General features: G+C 40.8%; 5 protein-coding genes and 2 non-coding genes across 7 annotated transcripts; 5 read left to right on the forward strand and 2 right to left on the reverse strand.

Moving 5' to 3' along the window:
- Positions 1-257: 257 nt before the first annotated feature.
- FUS3 (mitogen-activated serine/threonine-protein kinase FUS3) lies at positions 258-1,319 on the forward strand (the record flags this gene model as incomplete). The annotated part of the gene is made up of 1 exon (XM_033908692.1): positions 258-1,319. The coding sequence occupies one exon, from the start codon at positions 258-260 to the stop codon at positions 1,317-1,319; it is 1,062 nt and encodes a 353-aa protein (XP_033764583.1).
- Positions 1,320-1,935: 616 nt separating this feature from the next.
- ACH1 (acetyl-CoA hydrolase) lies at positions 1,936-3,516 on the forward strand (the record flags this gene model as incomplete). The annotated part of the gene is made up of 1 exon (XM_033908693.1): positions 1,936-3,516. One exon carries the CDS (start codon positions 1,936-1,938, stop codon positions 3,514-3,516), a length of 1,581 nt encoding a protein of 526 aa, XP_033764584.1.
- A 2,519-nt stretch (positions 3,517-6,035) lies between these two features.
- SPAR_Btrna3I lies at positions 6,036-6,109 on the forward strand. Its single transcript has one exon. It is a non-coding gene; the product is annotated as a tRNA-Ile (tRNA).
- A 100-nt stretch (positions 6,110-6,209) lies between these two features.
- SPAR_Btrna4G lies at positions 6,210-6,280 on the reverse strand. The gene has a single exon. It is a non-coding gene; the product is annotated as a tRNA-Gly (tRNA).
- A 1,268-nt stretch (positions 6,281-7,548) lies between these two features.
- On the reverse strand, positions 7,549-10,230 carry RRN6 (Rrn6p; the record flags this gene model as incomplete). Its single annotated transcript, XM_033908694.1, has 1 exon — positions 7,549-10,230. The coding sequence occupies one exon, from the start codon at positions 10,228-10,230 to the stop codon at positions 7,549-7,551; it is 2,682 nt and encodes an 893-aa protein (XP_033764585.1).
- Positions 10,231-10,524: 294 nt separating this feature from the next.
- Positions 10,525-11,730, forward strand: FMT1 (methionyl-tRNA formyltransferase; the record flags this gene model as incomplete). Its single annotated transcript, XM_033908695.1, has 1 exon — positions 10,525-11,730. The coding sequence occupies one exon, from the start codon at positions 10,525-10,527 to the stop codon at positions 11,728-11,730; it is 1,206 nt and encodes a 401-aa protein (XP_033764586.1).
- Positions 11,731-12,001: 271 nt separating this feature from the next.
- On the forward strand, positions 12,002-14,260 carry SCT1 (bifunctional glycerol-3-phosphate/glycerone-phosphate O-acyltransferase SCT1; the record flags this gene model as incomplete). The annotated part of the gene is made up of 1 exon (XM_033908696.1): positions 12,002-14,260. The coding sequence occupies one exon, from the start codon at positions 12,002-12,004 to the stop codon at positions 14,258-14,260; it is 2,259 nt and encodes a 752-aa protein (XP_033764587.1).
- Between the last annotated feature and the right edge of the window lie 219 nt (positions 14,261-14,479).

A 14,479-nucleotide genomic window follows, 5' to 3' on the forward strand; every position in this document is an offset into this window, starting at 1 on the left:
CACTGAAACTCATATTCTCCTTCTCGAAATTTTAACTTTTTTTTTTTTTTTCTTCTGCATTCTCCTAACTTTCAGATGATGCGGTTTTTTACACGGCATTGAAACAATTGTAGAAAAGCAACATGCTAATCCATCATAACTTCTCACTCTTGTCTCCGAGAAACTATATATACGTCGTACTCGTTTTCTTTCTTCTAATAGCTAGTTCATTTGAACTATAAGGAAAAGAGGCAGAGAAAAAGAAGGAACAAAAAAAGATGCCAAAGAGAATTGTATACAATATATCCAGTGACTTCCAGTTGAAGTCTCTGCTCGGAGAAGGTGCGTACGGTGTGGTATGTTCCGCAACGCATAAGCCCACGGGAGAAATCGTGGCAATTAAGAAGATCGAGCCATTTGACAAGCCGCTCTTCGCATTACGTACGCTGCGTGAAATAAAGATCCTAAAGCACTTTAAGCACGAAAATATCATAACGATTTTCAACATTCAACGCCCTGACTCGTTCGAAAACTTCAACGAGGTTTACATCATCCAAGAGCTGATGCAGACGGATTTGCATCGTGTAATTTCCACTCAGGTGCTGAGCGATGATCATATACAATATTTTATATACCAAACTTTAAGAGCGGTGAAGGTGCTGCATGGTTCGAACGTGATCCATCGCGATTTGAAGCCCTCCAACCTTCTGATAAACTCCAATTGTGACTTGAAAGTGTGTGATTTCGGTTTAGCAAGAATCATTGACGAAGCAAGTGCGGACAATTCAGAGGCCACAGGCCAACAGAACGGGATGACCGAGTATGTAGCCACACGTTGGTATAGGGCTCCCGAGGTGATGTTAACCTCTGCCAAATACTCCAGGGCCATGGATATTTGGTCCTGCGGCTGCATTCTCGCAGAACTTTTTTTAAGACGGCCCATCTTCCCCGGCAGAGACTATCGTCATCAATTACTGCTGATATTCGGCATCATCGGTACACCCCAATCAGATGATGATTTGCAGTGCATAGAGTCGCCCAGAGCTAGAGAATACATAAAATCGCTTCCTATGTACCCTGCCGCGCCACTGGAAAAGATGTTCTCTCGCGTCAACCCGAAGGGAATAGATCTTTTACAGCAGATGCTTGTCTTTGACCCTGCGAAGAGAATTACCGCCAAGGAGGCACTAGAGCATCCGTATTTGCAAACTTACCACGATCCGAATGACGAACCGGAAGGCGAACCCATTCCTCCCAGTTTCTTCGAGTTTGATCACTACAAGGAGGCGTTAACGACGAAGGACCTTAAAAAACTTATTTGGAACGAAATATTTAGTTAGTTATGATTGTCATCAAACTAACAAACTGTAGAATAAGGTATGCATATACATATACATATACTTATACATATACATATACATATTCATACACATATGTATTAGCCGCTGAAGATGCGGACGTATAAAAGGACAATACTTCAATAGAGCGAAGGGGAGCAGTCACGCAACTCCGCGATCGCGCGCCACGGGGCCGTCGGCGGCTGCTAATTGAAGGAAAAAAAAAAAAGAACTACAAGGGGTGATCCATAGAGCTGACTGGCATCATCCCCTGCCACGCGCGGCCCGCCGGGCCAAAGGCGGGCAATGCGCGCTGCTGATTGGCCTCGAGCACAACGTTCTCAACCACAACCGCAACAGCCAATCCCATCGGAGCGTCAAACTACCAGGATTGTGATTCTATGGATGACCAGTGTATTGTGGACGGTAAGCGCTTGCTGAACAAATACATAATCAAGTTGCTGTGTATATATAGACGTTAGATGCGTTCTACACGTTCTTTTGTTTTGTGCCCACCGGGCTTACGTTAGCACACAAAACAACAAGACCGTCTTACTAGAAAATAGCGGCAAGACAAACAGCACATTTCTTTTTTTTCTTTTTCTCACAATACACTAAGATGACGATTTCTAATTTGTTAAAGCAGAGAGTTAGGTATGCTCCCTACCTAAAAAAAGTTAAAGAAGCCCACGAGCTTATCCCATTGTTCAAGAATGGTCAATACCTTGGCTGGTCCGGTTTTACAGGGGTTGGTACTCCGAAGGCAGTGCCAGAGGCGCTGATAGATCACGTGGAGAAGAACAATTTACAAGGGAAGTTGAGGTTCAATCTTTTCGTTGGAGCTTCTGCTGGTCCAGAGGAAAACCGTTGGGCTGAACACGACATGATCATTAAGAGAGCCCCTCATCAAGTAGGGAAACCCATTGCGAAGGCAATTAACCAGGGTAGAATTGAGTTCTTTGATAAACATCTGTCCATGTTCCCTCAGGATTTGACATACGGATTCTACACCAGGGAAAGAAAAGATAACAAAATCCTCGACTACACTATAATCGAGGCGACAGCCATTAAAGAGGACGGGTCCATTGTCCCGGGCCCCTCTGTCGGTGGTTCTCCGGAATTCATTACAGTGAGTGATAAAGTGATCATTGAAGTTAACACGGCCACACCTTCGTTCGAGGGTATTCACGATATAGACATGCCCGTAAACCCACCTTTCAGAAAACCCTACCCATATTTGAAAGTAGACGACAAGTGTGGTGTCGACTCCATTCCCGTTGACCCCGAAAAAGTTGTTGCCATTGTGGAGTCTACCATGAGGGACCAGGTCCCACCAAATACCCCCTCTGATGAAATGTCTAGAGCTATTGCAGGTCATTTGGTCGAATTTTTCAGAAACGAGGTTAAGCATGGTAGATTACCTGAAAACCTGTTACCTTTACAAAGTGGTATTGGTAACATTGCTAATGCTGTCATTGAAGGGCTTGCTGGCGCCCAATTCAAGCATTTGACTGTATGGACCGAAGTGTTACAGGACTCGTTTTTGGATCTTTTCGAGAACGGATCTTTGGACTACGCCACTGCCACCTCCGTGAGATTGACTGAAAAGGGTTTCGATAGGGCCTTTGCAAACTGGGAAAATTTCAAACACAGATTGTGTTTGAGGTCTCAAGTCGTCTCAAATAATCCAGAAATGATCCGTAGATTGGGTGTCATCGCCATGAATACCCCAGTGGAAGTTGACATTTACGCGCATGCCAACTCTACAAACGTTAACGGTTCTCGTATGTTGAACGGCTTGGGTGGATCTGCTGACTTCTTGAGAAATGCTAAGTTGTCGATCATGCATGCTCCTTCTGCAAGACCAACTAAAGTTGACCCCACTGGTATTTCTACCATTGTGCCCATGGCCTCTCATGTAGACCAAACTGAACATGATCTGGACATATTGGTCACCGACCAAGGTTTGGCGGATCTAAGAGGTCTATCGCCTAAGGAGAGAGCCCGTGAAATTATCGACAAGTGTGCTCATCCCGATTATCAGGCTTTGCTAACTGATTACTTGGACAGATCAGAACATTATGCCAAGAAGCACAACTGTTTGCATGAACCACACATGCTGAAGAATGCTTTCAAGTTCCACACCAACTTGGCTGAAAAGGGTACTATGAAAGTCGACAGCTGGGAACCAGTTGACTAGTTTCTGTGTGCAAACGAAGAGCTGAGTATTTAACCCAAAAAAAAAATGAAATGATATGATTTTATGTTTATAAAGCTTTTATCCAATGCGTTGTTTTTTTGCATATTTGTACTTTTTTTGCACTCGTGGAAGAAGCCAATCAATACGCATAAACTTCTAGTTTATTCAAAGATAGTATTGTATATTTATATGTTTACACAATGATTATGTATTAAGTAGCGATTAGTAAAAAACTAAGAGGTTGGAAACTATCAATCCTTATCTTAACTTCGCCGAGTATGCTAAAGTCAGGGCATATTTTCTTGCTCTGGTCAATGTAAAGACACTAGGGTAATATAAAACCAGGCTTGGAACCGCCGAAGTACATAACTTACCTACAACAACCCACATATACTCTACATTGATTTTATCCCCTTATCGTGAAATTAATACTTATTGACAGTCATCACCTTCACGAGAAAAGATAAAATTGGTGTAAGCTTCCTCTACATTTTTCCATTTTCGCCAGCTTTAAACTAACAAGTGGTTATTGTTTGCGCGCGTTTGAAGGCAAGGATCATCGCCTTTTTTCTCTCACCATTGAATTTAAGGGACGCCGATTAGCAATAATATACTAGTTAACACACACAGCCGGATATGTACTATCAGCGTTAGCAGAATCCTTGGCTCGTTGGTTGATCTTTGCGGGTCCAATTGAAAAAAACAGCTCACTAAAGAGAATAAATTCAATTGAGTGGTTAGTATACAGATTTTGGAAAGAAATAGAAGTAGGAAAAAGGAAACTGACACATGAGCCTCAACACATAAGGACAGAGCAAGAGAGCAAACAGATGAGTCGACACTGCGAAGCGTTGTGTATGTAATGGCCCTGGGTGTAACTTGGCTAGAAAGTTCAACGGCTCGCCCACTAAAGGTTCAACAGACCGCCAGAAATGTTCAACAGATTATGCCGCTAACATACGTAACCTATATATAGCAGAGTATATAGTGTTAAGACTATAGGAAAATAGATAGCATGGAAGAAACAGCAACACTTTCACCAGCAAACAAAATTAAATATAGTCATGGGTAATATAAACTTCGTCTTTGCTTTACATCTTTTAGTGGTTTTATTTTTTATCATCGCCATTCCTAGCTACGCTATGTATCCATTTTTACCATTTATCCTCACATCGCTCGTGTTTGCTCGTTCTGAAAATTCCAATAACCGTTATTGACAAGTTGGTTCATCGTGAAAACTTTTTTGTCACGATTATTGAACAACACCCTATTTTTCCATAATGTGTGGGTAGTTTCTCTTTCTTTCTAGACTCACATATATTATACTATATACTTCATTAATATCTGGGAAATAGACGAATTTTGAGATGATTGTCTCGATTCTGTTTCTGCAAAAGGCAATAATATAGGTGTGTAGAATATGCTTAACGTTCTCCTCGAGGATGCAGAATTTCACAAAGGAGAACCGACACTTTTACATAGTAATGCTATTTTTCTTTCGTTCTATATGGTTTACCCGTTGGTCCTAGCACAATATCGGTCTTTACGTTTCAGCTTCCACTAATATCAATGACTGTATGTCATCTTCTCAAACGCGCACGATAATATACTAGTAACATGGATACTGGTCAAAATACGACAGTTGATTTTGTTGATATTTAATAGTTAGTATTAATGAAGAATGGGTGTTGATCCCCTTATACTATATAAGAGAGGTAAATCAAACACACGCCGATTGGTTCATCTTAGGAATGATCAACATAATAATAGGTCAGGTAGTTACATGTTTAGTTTGACGGCTCATATTACTCATATATATAACTACCACCCCGATGTTCATTTAATACATTTTTAACTCAACTTTGGCATTGTCTGATTACCTGTATAATATTTCGTGTTCGAAACTTAGCTATAATAACAGGTAAATTTATACGAGATGTACATTAGTATATGTTGGAATGAAATTCTAATATCATCTATTTAATAGTATATTATAATATGCGGTGCAAGAGGATGACATAAAGATTGAGAAACAGTCATCCAATCTAATGGAAGCTGAAATGCAAGGATTGATAATGTAATAGGATAATGAATGACAACATATAAAAAGAAAGAAGATAAAATAATAACACTATGTAGAACTATCGATTCCCTTTTGTGGATTCCTATATCCTCGAGGAGAACTTCTAGTATATTCTGTATACCTAATATTATAGCCTTTAGTAACAATGGAATCCCAACAATTATCTAATTACCCACATAATTCTCAGTATACGATATAAACATTCAGATTGTTACTAGGGCAACTCAAGTTAATATTAATGACCGCCTGTTCCAACAGGTTTCTATTCCAGAATATCAGTAACGTGAGTACTATTCAATGCCAGATAGTTCATTCTTGTTTAACAATGTCAACAAAAGAAAAAGAAGTATTAACAATCTATGTTATTGAGCTGTTACCTCAAGGTTTTGTATTTGCTTGATATTTTCCGCTCTCAGTCCACTCTTCCAGTTGTCAAGGTCTCTTGGCCCAGTTGGTTAAGGCACCGTGCTAATAACGCGGGGATCAGCGGTTCGATCCCGCTAGAGACCATTTTTAAATTTTTTCTGCACCATTTTTATGGAGTTTCGGTTATTTATACCTTCATTATTATGAAGGTCAACAAAAAATTATGTTCGATAATCAAAAACGATGCGCAAGCCCGGAATCGAACCGGGGGCCCAACGATGGCAACGTTGGATTTTACCACTAAACCACTTGCGCTTTCTTATTGTTTCTGTTATCCCCTCCATGAGGTCTAGCCAACTAGTGATATTGTTAAAGAAGCCAGGACCATAGATTTTATTTGAATAAGAATCATGAGTGGTGGAATGAAATTTGAGAAATAGGTGGATAATTGGATAATTTTTGGGATTCCATTGTTGCTAAAGGTGTTGGAATGAAATTCTAATATCATCTTGAGAATTGGGTGAACAACTAAATAATTGTTGGGATTCCATTGTTACTAAAAGCTATAATATTAGGTATACAGAATATACTAGAAGTTCTCCTCGAGGATGTAGGAATCCACAAAAGGGAATCGATATTTCTACATAGTGTTATTACTTTATCTTCTTTCCTTTTATATGTTGTCATTCATTATCCTATTACATTATCAATCCTTGCATTTCAGCTTCCATTACATTGGATGACTGTTTCTCGATCTTTGTGTCATCCTCTTACACCGCATGTGATAATATAGTAATAGCATGAATACTAGTCAATAGATGATATTAAAATTTCATTTGAACAAACTTCTAGTATATTCTGCTGGAATCCAGAAGATATCGCGACATTTTAATCTTCATTCAATATCCCTGTCATTGATTTGTAAATTTTTTTTTGAAGATTTATTATGGCTTCTTTTTTCCTTAAACTTTAATGTTTTTTCTTGGTTCATAACATTTTACCCATATTCATTAAATCGATCGCGTCAGGAAAACTGAGCCGAAATTAAATTAAGTAAGCAAAGAAATAAGTCTAGTCAGTGAGTCTATTTTAACTAGGATTTGACGTTCACTTTTATTAGATCTGTAGAGGACAACCTTGGTTTAGAACATACAAAGTTTACCAGATGCTCTCCTCTAGGATACTGAAAGAACGAAAGGAAGAAAGAGCTCTACGAACACTTTAATGACCCCTCTCTTCTTTTTTACATTACCATTTATCGATCAACCTACATTATCAGTTCTTGTACTCCATCTTCCATTACATTCAATGAGGATTGAATCCTGTCTTACTGGTCATATTATTTCCTTCATATTTTAATACCGTAGCAACCATACTTTAGTAACGTGAACCATTGTTTTAGCCTGCTACACAGTAAGGATAGATGGGTTATAGTCGATTGAGCACTCAACACTTTGTGTATTGAGCAAACTATGCAAATTAAAATATCTATAAAATGACCGGGCGGGTATGTACTGAGAAAGAAAATCATGTTTTGTTATTACTTATTACACTGTTTTGAATGACTGTGTACACATTACACCTTATCCAAACCCCCGGATCCTTTTCTTCTTCTTTTTGGTTCTTTGAGAATTACGAGTTTGTGAATCATTCACAAATGATATCTGGGAAGAAGGGGGTTGCATTAGAGTAAATGCTGGTGTCATTGAATCTGGTAAGACACTTAAGTTTTGGGTGGATTGTGATAGTGGAGCAGCTTTTTGTGATTGTGTCCTCAATATTTTTTTCCTCCTTGTCCGTCCATTACTTTGAGAAGATTTAATCGTTGGAATTTGGGATTGCGAGTTTAGATTGAATGGAGGCCTGCCATTAAAGGTTGTTGCTGAAAATTGACTATCAAAATTGAATTCGCTCGACTCATCTTCATTGATATCATCCATATCCCATGAGGAGATGATATCCTGGTAATGTCCACTTAGTGATTGTGAAATTTCCTTTTGAATCGGTTCAAAAAGTGATGGTTTTTCAAGTCTTGCTAAACTCCAGATAATGTCTTTGACTATCTCCTTTGCAAGTAGTTCTGCTTGTGGGGATACCAGAACCCAACATTGCAGTAATTTGTTGTAAAAAACATCCAAGCCCGAAACGTCTTCATGTAGAAACAAGTGTAGCAGTTTCTCAAAATGAATAAATGTTACATCCTGATCGTCATAGTACTGGAAAAACTGATCTAATAATGAAGAGAATTCGGAGATACTTGCGAAGGAATCAGAATTCTCAACAAGGTTCTTCAATTTTGAATAGCTCAAAGACCCTCCACGGATACGTTCATCTCTAGTTTTCTGCCAAGATTCGAGCAATTGATTTGTAGCTATGGATAAGTGATATCCTAAATCTTGGAGGTACTTATCCTCATCGTGGCTGTTTTCATACTCAGTTAAATTTTGGATCCGAGATATGAGTTCTCTTTCTTTCAACTTGATTTGAGAAACTAGTGCACTAATACTCTCCTTTTCATGGTTACCAGCGTTATTGAAAAGCATTGTCCACTCGGAATTGTCAGCAATGACGGGGTTTTCTTGTTCACTGGATTCAAAGGTTTGAGTATTTGACACAACACAGTAATAAATCTCAGACGAGTTCTTTAGTTTAATTAAAAAATCTACAACAAACTTAACATTGTCATCTGCATCCTCCTCCCCCAAAGATTCATCCTCAACTTTGTCCAGTGTCGAGATTGTCTCTATTCCAGTAGGGTTCCCACCCGGGATTTCAAGGACTGTTGAATATCCTAAGGATTGAAATAAGTTTGTTTTCCCATGAGAGAATGCATGTATATAGATGTGTTTATGCCGCATCGAATATACAAAGGCGACCAGGAGAAGATGGTTAGACTTTTTAACTTTTTGAATAGTGATTCTAAGCGTAGTGTCATCTGGATCCAGATCGTGCTTCCAAGATATTCTTCTCACTGCATCATTTGCTTCTGACGCTCCTATAATGATTATTTCTCTTGAAGTGAGTAAAATGCCATTTTTATCGTCTATCCTCTTATAATCGCGTATATTTGACCACGTCTTCGCTTGTACTACTTCTGTTTGCCAATTGTTTAGAAAGTCGATCTCAATCATTTTTGACCTATCAAAGACCAGTATTTTCTGGAACTGTGAAAACCATTCAATTCTTTTCCAAGACGATAATTCTTCTGGGTCAAAAATCGTACCGCGCAGGTTATCTATCAACTGTAGCTTCCTTTTATTGTTATTGAAGTTCTTTGGTATCCTTCCGATATTCCAGTTTCCTTTTATATCAACGATTGCGAATTGTTGTAAGTCCCAAGGATTGAATGAAAAATCTACCACTTGAATGTCGTCTATATCAACAAAATACAGTGGTTCCGAACTGGTAACAATGACATCGCATGTTCTTGAATGAATACTTTCGATTCTAAAAATTTGGAAAGAATTTTCCGTGATTACGCCCACCAGGTTTGATCTCCGCCCGATGGATTCAGAAGACCCTGGTATCTTAATACTCTTGATAGGTGAATGCAGTTCGATACTCGTTACGTTGTTATGTCGGTTCAGATGCAATGTATCTTGTCGTGCCAAGATTGCTATATTGAGTACGGAGTCTGTTTTGCCCGACGCATATGCTATAATTTCGGTTCCGTCTCTATAATTTCTTAAATCTGATGCTGTTTGAATATATTCACAGTCCAGTCGATTCGCCACAGTCGGGTCCCAAAAGAGGGTGTCTTGCCTCGGCTTCGAGGAATGGGTACTTTCCTGTAATGTGTCATTCAAGTTGCGTAGTAAATCGGAAGGAATGTAATCGTGGAGCGAAACTGGCGTGTCGTAGTTAACACTAAACATAGGGTCATTACCAACATCAACTTTCTTGAAAAAATGCACATGTTTCGGTACCACGGGTATCACTGGATCGACTACTATAGATGTGTTCCGCTGATTGTCCGTATCTTCATCAGTATCACTAGTAATGAGATCATCGTCATTATCCGATTCTTGCAAAATTTTGTCGTCGGAAGTATATCGTATAGCAGTATCACAAAGCAGAGTCTTGACCACTATATGAAGGTCCAGTGCTCCCTCGGGTAATGTATCATCTATTGGTCTTAGCCATTGTGGCTTCCCTGCTTTCTTAGGAGTATAATTTTCCTGCGGACAATAAAGACTAGCACCTTTTACACCAACACCTAATTGCGAGCCTAACACATCTGAGCTTGGAATTTGTCCCTCACTCATGCTCAGCCCATAGAACTCCTTCTTTCTTCACTCCTAACTTTCCACATCATTGCCATCATCAAACCAATATAAAAGCTCATCTCAGTTTCTTGATCGAGAGTGAAAATTATCGTGTGCCCTCGGGGTAACCTCTCCCTGTACCAAACGGGAGAAGCACCCATTAAGAAAAAAAGCAAAAAAAGCTGTTCTTACTGCTATAGTGGGTGTAAGCGCTTTTCTTTATTAAGGTAAAAAAAAGGAAAGTTGACTTGATATCTCACACAGTGGGAAAATTGGAAACGAGATACCAAATAAATGGTTAACATGAGAAGAATAGCACCATCACACATCCTATTCACATGCAGACGTATTTCAAGCAACACTTCTCCACCAGTGCAGCCCTTGAATGTTCTTTTCTTTGGTAGCGATACCTTCAGTAATCTATCATTGCAAGCACTCAATGAATTGCGTAAAAATGATGGCACCGGTAGTATAGTTGACAAGATTCAGGTTGTAACCAGGTCGCCAAAATGGTGCGGCAGACAAAAGTCTGTGTTGAAATACCCGCCGATCTTCGACATGGCAGACAAACTACAATTGCCACGCCCAATTACATGCGACACCAAGCAGGAAATGTTAGCGCTAAGCGAACTGACACCCAGCCGCCCAGGGAATCCTGAGGCCAGCGGCCTCAGCACTCCGTTCAACGCGATCATTGCGGTTTCTTTTGGGAAGTTAATCCCGGGCGACTTGATCCGCGCGGTGCCATTGGCGCTAAACGTCCATCCTTCACTACTTCCCAGACATAAAGGTAGTGCACCTATCCAACGAGCTCTGTTGGACGGTGACTCCTACACCGGCGTAACTATACAGACGCTACACCCAGATCGGTTCGATCATGGAGCCATTGTGGCACAGACGCAGCCGCTCCCCATTGCAACAATGTTGTCGGCAGGAAGGGTCGATGACCTGACCGCGGATTTTAATTCTGACCGCGTACCTCGAAGAACTGCTATACTGATGGACCAGTTGGGCGCCAAAGGCGCCCAACTCTTGAGCCAAACGCTGCGCGAGAGACTATATCTGCCACAGAACCGTGTGCAGGCGCCAGCAACTTACAAGCCCAGTTATGCGCACCGCATTACAACGGAAGACAAACGCATTCACTGGGCGCGTGATTCTGCCGCCGAACTATTTAACAAACTCGAAACGCTGGGTCCCCTCCACGCGTTCAAGGAGGCGGCGGCGGCAAAAAAGAATGCTCAAAATTCTGTTTTAAAACGAATACTGTTCCACGAATGCAGAGTGATGGGAGACACCCTGCTACATAATGGCAGCAAACCGGGCATGTTCGAATATGATGAAAAGAGTGATTGTCTCTTGGTCGCCTGTCGCGGCGACTTACTGCTATGTGTGAACCGCCTCCAATTCGAAGGTTTCGCCGTGGAACGTGCTGGCCAGTTTATGCGGCGCCTGCGGAAAAGATGCGGCGCCCTGAGCGAAAAGTTGATTTTCTTGTAACCCGGCTCTATGTTCCTTTCCAGTATCCTTCTTCTCCCTTCTTTTACGATCCCTCATCCATCGGTCTCTCAACAACTATGGCTGCCAAGCCCTACGCGCCATGAAGAAAAAGAAAAGTGGCCCGCTTTCTTTCCCAGTTTATTTATGATTCAGAGAGATTGATGTTAATAGTGGTCGTAGTTCTTAGCAGAAGTGAATTAAGTGTAGGAAACCCGGAATTAATTTGTCAGAGTAGAAAGAGCACAGGGGCTTTTACATCGGGGTAGAAAAAATGCCTGCACCAAAACTCACGGAGAAATCAGCCTCTTCCAGGAGCACACAGGAAACTACAAATTCCAATTCCATCAAGGCCAAAGGCGCCAAGACGTCGGCTGAACAGGCGTACGTTTACAGAGAGCCTAGCGCTACCAAGAAGATACTGTACTCCATCGCCACATGGCTGTTGTACAACATCTTCCACTGCTTCTTTAGAGAAATCAGAGGTCGTGGTAGTTTCAAAGTACCGCAACAGGGGCCCGTGATCTTTGTTGCAGCTCCGCATGCTAACCAGTTCGTCGACCCCGTTATCCTCATGGGCGAGGTGAAGAAATCTGTCAACAGACGTGTGTCATTCTTGATTGCGGAGAACTCATTAAAGCAACCCGCCATTGGTTTTTTGGCCAGTTTCTTTATGGCCATAGGCGTGGTTAGGCCGCAGGACAATTTGAAACCGGCAAAAGGCACTATCCGTGTAGATCCAACAGACTACAAGAGGGTCATTGGCCACGATACACATTTCTTGACTGATTGTATGCCAAAAGGTCTCATCGGGTTACCAAAATCCATGGGATTTGGAGAAATCCAGTCCATAGAGAGTGACACGAGTTTGACTTTGAGAAAAGAGTTCAAAATGGTCAAGCCGGAGGTTAAGACCGCTCTACTCAACGGCACTAGCTATAAATATGCCGCTAAAGTTGACCAATCTTGCGTTTACCACAGAGTTTTTGAGCATTTGGCCCACAACAACTGCATTGGGATCTTTCCTGAAGGTGGGTCCCACGATAGGACAGACTTGTTGCCCTTGAAAGCAGGTGTGGCGATTATGGCTCTTGGCTGCATGGATCAGCATCCTGACGTCAATGTTAAGATTGTTCCTTGCGGTATGAATTATTTCCATCCACACAAGTTTAGGTCGAGGGCGGTTGTCGAATTTGGAGACCCCATTGAAATACCGAAGGAACTAGTCGCCAAGTATCACAACCCGGAAACGAACAGAGAGGCAGTGAAAGAGTTGTTGGATACCATATCTAAGGGTTTACAATCCGTCACTGTTACATGTTCCGACTATGAAACTTTGATGGTGGTTCAAACGATAAGAAGACTATACATGACCCAATTCAGCACCAAATTACCGTTGCCCTTGATTGTGGAAATGAATAGAAGAATGGTCAAAGGTTACGAGTTTTATAGAAACGATCCTAAAATAGCGGACTTGACAAAAGATATAATGGCATATAATGCCGCCTTGAGGCACTATAATCTTCCCGATCACCTGGTGGAGGAGGCAAAGGTAAATTTCGCCAAGAATCTCGGACTTGTTTTCTTTAGATCCATTGGGCTCTGCATCCTCTTTTCCTTAGCCATGCCCGGTATCATTATGTTCTCACCAGTCTTTATCCTGGCCAAGAGAATTTCCCAAGAAAAGGCTCGTACCGCTTTATCCAAGTCTACAGTTAAGATAAAGGCTAACGATGTCATTGCCACGTGGAAAATCTTGATTGGGATGGGGTTTGCACCCTTACTTTACATATTTTGGTCCGTTTTAATCACTTATTACCTCAGACATAAACCGTGGAATAATATATATATTTTTTCCGGGTCTTATATCTCGTGTGTTATAGTCACGTATTCTGCTTTGATCGTAGGTGACATCGGTATGGATGGTTTCAAATCTTTAAGACCATTAGTCTTGTCTCTCACGTCCCCAAAGGGTTTGCAAAAACTGCAGAAGGATCGTAGAAATCTGGCTGAAAGAATAATCGAAGTTGTCAATAACTTTGGAAGCGAATTGTTCCCCGATTTCGACAGCGCCGCATTACGTGAAGAATTCGACGTTATCGATGAAGAGGAAGAAGACAGAAAAACTTCAGAATTGAATCGCAGAAAATTGCTAAGAAAACAAAAAATAAGAAGACAAGAAAGAGATCCGTTATCATCTACTATCAATCAACATGACAATCAGGAAACTTACGAACACCATAACCAAGATTCAGATGGCGTCTCATTGGTCAATAGTGATAATTCTCTCTCTAACATCCCATTATTTTCCTCCACGTTCCATCGTAAATCAGAGTCCTCCCTAGCATCAACATCCGTTGCGCCTTCTTCTTCTTCCGAATTCGAAATAGATAACGAGATTTTGGAAGAAAAGAACGGGTTGGCAAGTAAAATCGCACAGGCTGTTTTGAACAAGAGAATCGGTGAAAATGCTGCTAGGGAAGAAGAAGAAAATCAACAACAGCAACAAGAAGGGGAAGAAGGAGATGCGTAGACGGCATATAGACTGACGGTGAAAAGAATGACCACTAAAATCTTTTCACCATTAATCTTTTCACCATTTTATTTATGTAACAAACCCATTATCGCTCATTGGGAGCTGTAAATATTAATACTCAATGTTTATGTATATTGCTCACACAGGGCCTTTTTTTTAAGAGGGAGAACTAGTTGTATAATTGTATACTTTATAAAAAAGTATTTTGCTCTTTTA

This window comes from Saccharomyces paradoxus, chromosome II (assembly GCF_002079055.1).
Source record: "Saccharomyces paradoxus chromosome II, complete sequence".
NCBI lineage: Eukaryota > Fungi > Ascomycota > Saccharomycetes > Saccharomycetales > Saccharomycetaceae > Saccharomyces > Saccharomyces paradoxus.